Here is a 12,142-nt window from a genome sequence, read left to right on the forward strand (position 1 = left end):
TTTTTCACTCCCCATTTTTTTAACGTAACTCCACCTCCACTGTGCTGTTGTTGGTTTGGAATTATTATTGGTTGCTGCTGTCAGGTAGTGACAGACAAAGCATTTTGGGACATATCTGCTCATCTAGTGACCATGGATGATCACTATTTTTTAAGGTGTATTGTGGGAAATTTCAAGTCCACTACTTTCTCATCCACAAGACGCTCAAACACTCATTAGAAATGGCATAACCACTATACAGTGCCCTATATAGTGATTAAGGCAGACATTTAAACACAGACAGAGTCAGCTATCATGCAGCTCTGGCTTTATAAACTCGCCCCTTCAGTGTCAGGTCTGCTAAGCAAAGGATTCCCACCAATTTATTATTGTTTTACAAAAGACAAAAACCACCTCAAGTGAGCATGAAAAGTTTTTGCAAATTTGAGGGAGATTTTTTTGTGTGTTTTTTTTTTTTTGCTGTTTCCATCAAGCTTTCCTGATGCAATATTTCATAATGTGCATTAGAAAAAGTTGATGGAAACACACCTCATGACTTCCTTTGGCTCATTTCAACCATGGATTTATTCTTCTAACTCTTTCATTAGGCCTTGATTTGTGAAGTGTGTGACTAATAATCATTAAGGCAACAGATGGTCCTACCTGAACCAAATGTTTCTTGGGATACAGTTCCCTAACTTCATCTTGCTTTAGACATGTCTAATTGTTCCTTCATCTTCATGCTGCTGTTTGTTCTTTTAGAATCACTAGAAAACCTCTAAAGCCATCACTGAATAGATGTATTCATATAGGAAATCATAGACAGAACGATTGTTGCTTTAAATCAGAATAAAATACAGCACAATGAAGATTAAGGTTATGTAACAAAACTTTAAACCTTAACAGATTTAATTATTTCTCCCCTGAAATTCTTCTTTCGGCTCCACCCATTTAAAAATATTTAAACATTAACAACTTGTTTGTGTTTGATTTTCTACCTTACACAAACAAAACATAAAGGGATTAAAATACTTTATAGTGGTTTGAAAAGATGACTTTAATCAACACTCCCTTTAAGCTGTCACTAGCAAAGGATTATGGAGACTGAAAATGTTTCTTCTGAGAACACATTATTTGTTGTATATGTTTGTGGTTACAAACAATGACTCCCTGTTAATGGCAAGTCTACAGGACAGCATGTTATAAATGTTCTGTTCTATACAATAAATCTGCCACAAAGATTCTCAGAAATCACAGCCCAGAAGCTTTTTAAGACTCTGCTCTGCTAATAGACACGTTGGAAAGCATTTAGAGAAAGTGCTGCTCTCCAGCTCTCCAGTTCCACCACCCACTAAAAATCAGCTAATCAACACGAGGATTCAGCTGCATCCAAACCCAACGATGATAAACAGCACCTGAATAAATGTTTGTTTTCTATTTGAAAACATTCATATCGTACCTATGAACTCAAGCACACAAGCTCCTAGAATAACACCCTGCACTTTACAGGGAACCATTAGCTCATTCAGTGCTGTGTGCTTGTTGCTGACTGTCCATGCTGACCCGCCAAGCCTCCTTAGTGAGATGACGGAGAAATCCCATCAGATTCAATGGCCTGACAGCCACACAGAAAGAGACCAAAGAGATTCACAGTAATTTCACAGCCATCAGACCTGGACGCTGTGAGGGGGACGCAGGGTTCAGGAGGGAAGCAGCCTGAGAGCAGAGCGATGCTTTCTCAATGTTTTCCTCCCTCTCCCTTGTGGTGCTGTACTGACTAGCAAAAAAAAATAATAAGATCAGAATACTTACCCAAAGGATTTATATATTAAAGCAATATTTTATTTGTACCAACATCTCTTCTAACTTTTGAAGTAGCCCAAATCCAGTCAGAATCTGATGGAGAATCTGTGAAGTGAGCTAAAGATTATGGTGATGCTAAAGAGGAATTGGAGCTCATCACCACAAATGCAAAACAGCAATGGAAGCACACAAAAACTGGTCAATAATCATAGAAAGCCAATAAAGGCAGTTCAGTTAAATAAATTATTGAATCAAATGTTCATTATCAAACATGCAAATGCACAATCAAACCAAAATAGTGCGGCCTAAAGAGGTCTGCACACTGGTGCGCACTACTTGATGTCTGAAAACAACTGTACTTTAGTGCGTTGATACATTTATATTGTTTGTCGTCGGTATCTGGGCCAGATACATGTTAAGGAGTATTAATCGGTGCCTTGAATCAGGCAGATATTATCATTCAGTGTCTCCGGTGCATCAGCATATCATTTTCAAGCTGCAGTAGTTCATTCTCAAACATTATCTGAGCTACTAATAACCGCCAAACCAGTCAGCCTCCATCATTTAAGGTTTCTCCATTTATCTCTGTTACTTTTTCAGCAGCAACGCTTTCAAATTTCAACCGGTTATCAGGAGACATGACACTCTCCAACTACTGCGGCGTTTAGTAAACCGGTGTGAAACCAACCATACTAATTAAAACATGAAACAACGTATTGTTCTAACATTGGGAGTTTATTAAAATGATCAAATAATAATATTCAATAATCAAATGATGTATGTCTGATATATGTTTTATAACCTTTATAACCTCAGACACAGACTTTTTGATTCAAATGAAAATAGTATTAAATCCAAAGATGTATGAATCGTTTTGGATGTAACCATCCAAAAATCCCTGAGAAAAATATGGAATCTGTGTTAAGACAGTCCATCCGTCCATCTTTTTCTGCTTATTCCATCAGGGTCGTGGTGGGGCCAGTGCCTACGTGTCTCTGTCAGTGTATGGGCGAGAGGCAGGGTACACCATAGACAGGTCGCCAATGTGTTGCAAGGTAAAATAAAGACATACAACCATGCCACACTCACACCTAAGGACAATTTAGAGATGCCAATTAATCTAACAGTCATGTGTTTGGACTGTAGGAGGAAACAAGAGTACCCGAAGTGAAGCCAAGAATGTATGGGGAAAACATGCAAACTCATGCAGAAAGACCCAAGGCCAGAGACTGAACCTAGGACCTTCTTCCTGCAAGACAACGGTGCTTCAACCTGCTCCACCATGCAGAAGATGTTAAGATGTTAAGATGTCGGTAATATCGCTTTACGGCAGAATGATCTTGTAGCTCAAGATATTACGCTAAGCAGGTAAATTTGACACCTCGACAGTCTAGCTTTGTGAAAACACAAAGAATGACATAGATGTATGAATCACTAGCTGCTAATGTACAAAAAAATCCACACTAATTGATCTTTTTATTCTGTTATACAAATTAACAATTAATCTATATCTAAATCGGTACTACACAGCTTTTCATATCATAGCGAAGGAGGGAAAAAATCAATAGTACTTTTATGTATAAAACATACCTGCAGTTTGAAAAACTCTTTTTCAAAGAAAAGTAATATATTACACAATCTAAAAGGCTGAACTGACAGCAAAACAAATGAGCCCCCTGGTTCCTGTTCTGATAGAAATCTGAGTAGTTTGGAAAAACGTGGAAATTGTAACAATGAGTCAGTCTGACTATACAAGCTGAAGAGCATGTGGTTTAAAATTTCTTCTTTTAAATGAATTTAAAAAAAGGTGATAATTACCACCAAATAAAGTGCATTTAACCCAAAGAAACAAATTTAAAAAGCGTAAAAGCTGCTAGTGAAGCTCACAGTAAATGAAGGGCTCTTATCCACATTCTTTTCTTTGACACAGCATAGGATGCTGCAGCAAAGAGTTCTGATGAAAATTAAAAAGAGAGATCATATCTCTCCTATCCTAACTTCTCTTCATTGGCTTTGTGTTAAATCCAGAATAAAATTAAAACTCTCACATATAAAGCCTCAGCCAAGCTCCATCTAATATCAGTGATATGATTGATCCTTAAGTTCAGTAGACAGGCAGACACTCTGTCTACTTTTACGAGTAGGCTTAAATTTTTCCTTTTTGATAAAGCTTATAGTTAGAGTGGCTCAGGTTATCCTGAGCTATCTCTATAGTTATGCTGCTATAGGCTTAGAACGCTGGAGGACATAGGCACCCTTTTTCATCATTCTGCTTCGTGCTATCTCTATTCTCCCACTCTGCCGAATTTATTAGTTTAATCTCTAATGTGATGCTCTCTCTGCTTTTTTTCATAGCAGCTTCATCTGGTCTGTTGCTGTCTGGCTGTGACACCATCCTGGATATAAATATCAGCTGTGCTGCTGCCATTAACCCCTTTGTTTATAGATGTCTCAGCCTGTTTTTCAGTGCAGTCCTGTTTCTCTGACTGTGGCTGGCTGGATGTGCTCTCTTCATCCTCTGACATGGGAGCTGGCTTGGAGCTCGTCTGCCTGGCTGTGTGATTCCTGGACGTGGCCACCTGTGGAGCTGGTTGCCTTTTGCATCCCTTCTTCTGTCTCCTTGAACCCCAGTCGGCCTCTGCAGATGGCCGCTCACACTGAGCCTGGTTCTGCTGGAGGTTTCTTCCTGTTAAAAGGGAGTTTTTCCTCTCCACTGTTGCTACAAGCATGCTCATTGTGAGGGATTGCATCCGAGTCAATGAGTCGATGCAATCAACTGGTTTTCCTTAGATAGAAAACTTAGAATCAATTTGACTGGATGATCTGGTTGAATTGTCTCTGAAAAGTACCTTGAGATGACATGTGTTGTGAATTGGTGCAATATAACTAAAATGAATTGAACTGAATTTTATGTTACTTAGAAGCATCACTTAGGGGATAATAAAACATATCTGTTTCTGGGGTCAAAATAAGACAGTTGTCTCTGTCATTTCACATTAATCTTAAATTACTGTGATAACATAAAAAAAACATTTAATAAAATTGCCATTCTATAGGATTTAACAGGTTAAGGCTGATTACTTTGAGCTCCTTCTATCCCCTCTTGATCTAATCTTGCACACCCTTTGTGTGCTTTGCATGTTAATATCAGCTCATAAGACCTGCTGTCAAGAGAAAATAGACTGCAGTGACATTGGATATTCACCTGATTTATTCTCCACTCTCACCTGAATGGCAAATATCACACAGACACAGCTGTTCTTTTCCTCTAACAAATATGTCATGACGATACGTGAGGATGTTATCGAAAACCAGTACCTAGATTTTAAGTGTAATCAGTTCATCCAAGGTATTTTGATCTATTTTTGCTCTGTTTTATAATTTTGCATTGGCAAAAACATGAACTTGAGTTAGTAGACATTGTTTAAAATCTCTGTCTCCTCTCTGGCTGGAGAATTTGCTCCCAGAGCTTCCAGAGCGGAAGTTCTAATGACAGGAAAACAAAAACACACTTAGAGACACACACATGAATTTATCACACACAACTATAGGCAGGCAGATTCTACTTTTAACATTCTCCACTGTTTTAACACTGTGTATCTGAAGTTCACAGCAAATGATTCATTTATGAAGCATGAATACTAAAAATGACTACTCTATATATGTTAACACACAGAGGGCAAAAGAGGAAACCGACAACTACAGGAAGCAACTCGTCTACCCCTACAAATCACAGATTAAATGCGAGGCTTTCCTGCATCTCATCGCATTACAGTCTTAGTACATCCAGCCTCAGGTTGATGTCTCAACCTCTGTGTTTTGTTTACATTTGTCTAAATGTCCAAGAGATACCATCCACATTTTTTAAGGCATGTTGGGTAATTGATGACATTTTGAACCTTTTTTTTGTGAATTACTTTCCTCCATTCTTAATCTGTAACTATTCTTTTTCAATCTTTGTCAATATCTTTTCTCTGCTTTAAGTCGCTCTTGGGTCAAAAAATTGCCATACCAGTTTTCTCAAAAGTCGGATTTACTTTTTTTATATTTGAACAAAATTTCACAAATATCTCTTTTAAAAGTATCTTTTCCTTTATGTATTTGACCCAATATGATAATCACGAACAAGTAAATCCCTGGTACAGTCTGCTGGAACAACACAGTGTGTGAAGACACAACGCCTGATCGAGCATTTGGGGACCAGAGGGAACGAGAGGGAAGATTATCAGGCTTCGGAGCTGCCAGCTGCCACTGGGGCTGTGTGGGCAACACTACATCCTGTCTTCCTTCTGCTTCGTATCACCCTGCCTCTTTCACAGTCACCCTCATTAAACAGCAGTGATAGCAGACGTTTTTTGCCTGGGCACTGTCAGCAGGAAGGAGAACTGACAAAAGCGTCTGCATATAAAACGTGCGAAAACGGAGCAAAGAAATTGGCTTTCAGTGTGTCTCAAGTGTGAAAATAAAGTTTGATGCGCATTATGTCCAAAAGTTACTTTCCACTGCTTGCATATGAAAGCAGTGGAAAGTAACTTATATATATATATATATACACACACACATGTTGCATTTGACTTAGACAACTTTTAAGTGTATACAAAACAAAGTTTCGTTTAGTACAGCTTGTCAGAGAGCAAATTAACATTTCCACTCCTTAAAGTGCAGCAGTAATCAAATGTAAACAGTGTGGGAGAAAAAAAACATGGTGCAAAAAAGCGCATTGATATGAAAGTTCAGATCATTAATATATATGGTGCAAATATACAATATTTTTGGTTTGGTGTTATCAGTGTGATGCGGAGTCTGTCACATTATTTAGAGATTTCTTTTTCAACAGGGTAGTAGTTTGATGGCAGTGGAAAATATATTGCATATATATCTATCTCTCTATATATACATATTATATTGCATATATATCTATCTCTCTATATATACATATGCATATATATCTTGCATATATATATTTATTTCAATAAAAGGATTCACAAAAGGTTTGAAACTACTAGTTGGAGAATAACTTGAAGTTGCTTTGGGAAGATACAACTGAAGTACATGAAAGTGGTAATAAAGCTAGAGGTAGGTAGTTATAGAGGTAAAGATTAGGAGACTAGAGAGCAAAGCAGCATTAAGACTAACCTATTTATTTATCAGACAGAAAAATAATTGGGTCTTTTAGGTAGGTGATTAGATGGATGCCCTGCACAAATTCACATAGGATTATATATATATATATATATATAAGATTGATGCAAAATGTATGCAACAGTAGTAAGAAAGCTTGACGTTGTTTATGCACAGCTTATCTAGGGCCCCTATCACAGCATTTCAATCAGGTTGGAGTCCGGCCTTTGACTGCAACATTGATTCATTTAGTGTTTGGTTGTAGGTTTAGTGCTAAGTTGGATCATCTGTCTTCTTCAAGCAGACATTTCTTCAGATCCTAAGATATGGGCTTCTCATTTGTCCTTGAAATGATCTGGTAGAACTTCACGATCAACTAGTTGACTGCAAGGGATCAAGGTCATGTGGCTTCAAGACAGCTCTAAATCACCGCCCCTTAACCAATGTTTTACCAAGAATTGGTGATCTGTTGATATTGTCACTAAAAGAAGTCAAATACTGTTGGTCGGTGTTTATTTCTGTTCATCCAGTTTTATTGTTCGCCACAAAATGTTTCCAACTGGATAAATGTCTGTTTTCAGACAAGTTTGACTGAGGGTAAATTACTTGTTGAGATTATTAGCCCTTTTTATACATTTAAAGCTTAAAACTTGACCTTTTCACATCTTGTATAATCTTTCAAACAATACAACAGCATTAAAGGGGCTGTGTAGTCCGTCATGACATAACTTGACATGAAAGCTGCCCTTTAAAACTCTTGAAGATCAAAGTGTAGATCACTGGGGAGGGTCTAAGACCCCTAAAATGACTTTCTGTGAATTCTACCTTACATTGCAGCCCAGAAGCACCAATCCTTAAATGTTCTTTAAACATTTCCCAAATTAACCCAAAACCACAACTCTAAAAACCGTCAACCAAAGTGTGTTTACCACTTACTGCACTTCACAGTCCTCAGCTGATGTGCATGTTTCTACAAGTCCATAGATTCTAGTCTGTTATTATAATTACGATGAAAATAACGAAGCCTTGTGGTGTTTTTTCAAACTGACGAGACAGCTGCAAAGAGACAGCATAAACACACCATAGACTTGTGTTGTGAGAAAAAGAGTTTAAACCACTCAAAGGTTATAATGACGTTAAATTAGATGTAAAATATAAAAGTTAGCAATATGTTATCCATTAAGCATCACACTGTCAAATTATGGGACTATCTCTACTGGTGGAAAACAACAAATAATCTCTAAATGGGGGGACTTTTTAATTAAAAGACTGGCAGTGTTTCATCTCAGTGTGACACCTCTATTATGCTCACAATGATAAATCGGACCTGTGGCAAAACAAATTTGGTTTCAGACACGTTTTCAACAGCCAGGCTGAGCTAATTTTTTTCCTGACTTTATCATATTGAGATGTACGAGACGAAGCTCAACATTTCCGCAGATACATAGAGCTGTTCCAATATTTTGTCAGTTCAGGAACATGCCGGAGCATTTTGCAATGAAATACACAGAGATAGAGAGAGCGGCTGGTGACTGGAATATTGCCATTTTCATTTCAACTGTCCCTGACTGATGACCAAATAAAAGAAAAAAATAATATGTCCTCTTAACAAAGTAAATGCATCATTCCTACTGCCAGTGTCTTTACTGAAGGGAAATCATTCCAATCAATCTTTTTTTTTTAAGTGACTTGCTTTTAAATTAAATCAGAGGACTTAAAAATATGTTAGAAAATATTCGAAAGGGAAATGTCCTTTTTGTGGACACATATGCACAGTTCATACAGGCTACTGTAGAATGGATAGCGTTTCCCATTTCCAAATTCTGCACTTTTTTTTTTTTATGTATGAGCGTTTGTCACATTTGAAGGGAATTTTTCGCCAAACTAACTACTGACTGTTTACAGTTTTCAAATGTATGGCATCTTCATTCTGTTTGTTTAAAACTGGGGGAGGAAAATCAAGATCGAAAACTCTCACCTAAAAACAACCGAACAAGAAAAAAGGAGCTTCTCTCAGGATCTGTTAACTGACCAATAGGTTGACAAAAATTAAAGTAGGCATGGGGCAATTCAGATATATGACATTAATTAAATTGAAATATTTTGTCACAGGATGTTTTTAATGTTCTGGATAACAGAAAAATGTATACATTCTATAAACTTGGCCATTTTCAACATTCTTTATTGCTATTCTACTCCAGCTATTAAAAAAATGGTTAAAAGTAGTTTCCAATAGACGGACTTTAGCAGAGGCTGGTAATTTGAAGCTTTTGTAATATTTAGATTTTAAGTACTTAACACTTACAGTATGAAAGCAACTCATATGTATCGTTGGTATGTTTCTTCAAACTGGTAAAGAAACCAACTTCCTGGAAACTGACCTCAGAAAATAACAGGAAGCATGAACATGATATAGCATGCACCGTGTTATTTCTTTTAACTGTTGCCTTTAATGCAAATCCAGAGGAGGGGTTCCAGAAATACAGGTCAGGGCCCAACTAAAGTGTGGGCTGAATAAACGACCAAAAGTCAAACTGGAAATAATTTCCAAAAAGGCAAAGAATAATGGTTGTTAAACCTTTCTGTGTAACATAAGTAGTGAAAACTTATTTAAATAAAACACACTGAGACTGCTGTTGACAGTTTAAGATGTTAGTAGTGCTAACCAGTCTAAGTGCTCATACAAGACGGTCAACTCTACATTATCTTTCTAGTTTAAATGAGTAAAAACTGCTTTTAATGGCTGTCTAATGCTTACAGTGGACTGTGGTCTCTGGTTTTAATTTAAATAATTAATGATGCCTTACAGCAGAAAACAATGTCTTCAATGCTCTAAAACAGTTCATCAAAGAAGCTGAACAAAACTTTGGCTTTGCAATGACTTTTTCTATGGCTTATTTCTATCAAGAATTCCAAACCATTTACCTTCATCTGGATCATTCCTGGCCGAAGCCTCCAGAAGTGCCACACTAGCAGCAAAGGACACCCTCCTCTTGGACTCTGACTGCTGGAGGCTGAGTAAATTGCGACTCTTCTTGTCAGCTTTCCTCTTCTTGTTCTGCATCTCCTTCTCATACACGGCCCACCTCTTCAGCTGCTGGCTACGGCGCTTCTGAGCTGCCCGCAGCCTCTCCAGACTGGGCACCTTGTCCAGCTGCTGCAGCTCCTGGATCAACTCCAGGTGGTTGGCCATGCTGCCAGCGAGGATGGATAGCAGCAGCTGCGATGACTGATGAGGATGGTGATGGTGGAGGGGAGGGGTTTTTGGGAAAGGTGGGGATCTAGCGAGGTCTGCACCTTCGGCTGTGGCCTCCTCCCTTTATCTTCATCATCCTGTCACCACCAGTAATCGGCCTGAGAGAGAAGACAGAGCGGAAAACTTTATTGAAGTCATCATTAAAAAAAGTACAAAATTAAGATTTCGGTATTGCAAGAGCAATCATTCCATGTATTTACAAAAATGTATGCGATAAACCAACACAAGTGAATAGGTCATTACAAAGCAGAGCAAAACTACATGGTTTGTAAATAATTATAAACTCATATCTTACTTTTAAACCAGCTACTCTGAATTTCAAGCTAAATCTGCAAAAACTAAAAAGCAGAAATTAAGTGAAGAATTTGTTGTGGTGAACCATCATTAGCCCAGATACCCCCCATTTTTCCCTTGGAAAAATAAGAGAATATATTTCAGATGCTGGATCATTGACGGTTCCTGGAAAGTTTGGTCTCTTTGTGCGCCATTATGGATCTCTCTGCTGTCGTCCATTAGGGTTAACCACTTACAGAAAAACCAGGATAGTGGGAGCGAAAGATTGGTGGAACCGGAGAGCTGGAGACAGGATGTTTGAAAAAGCCTCTTAGTGATCACAGAGGCCACATTAACCAATGTATAACAGCTAAAGAACATTTCAAAAAACTGCAGCTCTGCACACAAAGTCTGAGTATTGATTCGGATTTTAAGTATTTATTTAAATACGATTTTCAAATTTTAGATATTATTCTCTTTGATCCGATTTAATCCAATCCAGCTCCAATTCAAATTGGATTGCTGGTATTATGAATATTTTTGAACTCTTACTTGACAGTGCAGTTATGGAACATTTTGATAACGGCAAATTAATAAAGCTTTGGTAGCAGTGGAAAAATCAAGTTGTAAAACAAATATTTTCAGTTATATGAATCAATCTAAGAATTAATCTGAAAATTAATGGAAAATTGAAAAATCTATGTTTTTTAAAATGTTGCCCTATTGTTTACTCATGAATCCATCAAATTCTACAGCATTAAGAGACCAACTGTTTCAGATTTAATCTAAACGGTCTCAAATCTGCCATCAGACTCTGGTTTCCTCTGTGCCTCATACCTAACCTGTGAAAAACATGGACAGGAAGCAAGCTGAACAATCACTTCCTACAGCATCACTTTCAGTTGTGGGGTTAACGGTGCAGAAAGTCTCTGTCTCAGTTATTTCCATAATAAATCCACAGCAAAAGAAACTTAAAAGTACTACAAATGGAATGAAAACTTGATTTGCTTTAGGGTCAAGGTGTAAGTATGTCCTTGACTTTTAATTACAAACGTAATGTTTAAACGACACCTTAGGAGGGAGGGAAAAAGCTTTTATGTCACTAAAGTCTTTAACACAGTAAATGATTCGTAAAGACTGGGTCACGACATAAAGGCCGATCACATGAGGATTAGCAAGAGGCTCTTGAATTATTTCTGCTTCAATTTCAAACTAAAGCTTTCAGAATTGCCATTTAGATGTTTGAGTTAACCAAAAGTAAATGCCGATGAACAGACTTCTGGACTATTCGTCGCTTCGCATGAATTGTATGGGAGAATTATCCTGCCATAATGCAAGAGCACATAATTTCAATTTGAGAAAAGAATCTCATCTTCTTGCACTCAAAACTTATAATGCTCACACTCAAAACATGCGCTCTCTCTCAAATATTTTCTCTTCCCTCTCAAATCTTTGTTTCTTCTCTCAGATTTAATGGTTCTTGCAAACCGCGCTCTGCTTGAGTCTCAGTTACGCTCGCAAACCTGTAGGCTCTGCTTGCGGATTTTTTTTTGCTCTCTCTCAGATTGGATCGGATCGTCGCCTAGCAACCTTTTCAGCCAATAGAACGACAGCCTCGGAAAGGGTGCGCTTGTCTAACTCTACTGAGTGTGCCTGTAATAAACCTTACCGACAATAAATTGGCTTTTTAATTTAAAAACTATGCATTTT

General features: G+C 37.7%; 1 protein-coding gene across 1 annotated transcript in view; it reads right to left on the bottom strand.

Annotated features, from left to right (window-relative positions):
- Positions 1–12,142, bottom strand: part of ppp1r16b (protein phosphatase 1 regulatory subunit 16B) — a 120,838-nt gene that overhangs the window by 71,718 nt on the left and 36,978 nt on the right. The window contains exon 2 of the mRNA XM_015403193.1: positions 9,829–10,257. Within this exon, the coding sequence (XP_015258679.1) occupies positions 9,829–10,096 (268 nt within the window). The 5' untranslated portion in view covers positions 10,097–10,257. The remainder of the gene's footprint in view (positions 1–9,828; positions 10,258–12,142) is intronic.

The sequence above is a fragment of the Cyprinodon variegatus genome, unplaced genomic scaffold, assembly GCF_000732505.1.
Source record: "Cyprinodon variegatus isolate N-32 unplaced genomic scaffold, C_variegatus-1.0 Scaffold34, whole genome shotgun sequence".
In the NCBI taxonomy this organism is placed as follows: Eukaryota; Metazoa; Chordata; class Actinopteri; order Cyprinodontiformes; family Cyprinodontidae; genus Cyprinodon; species Cyprinodon variegatus.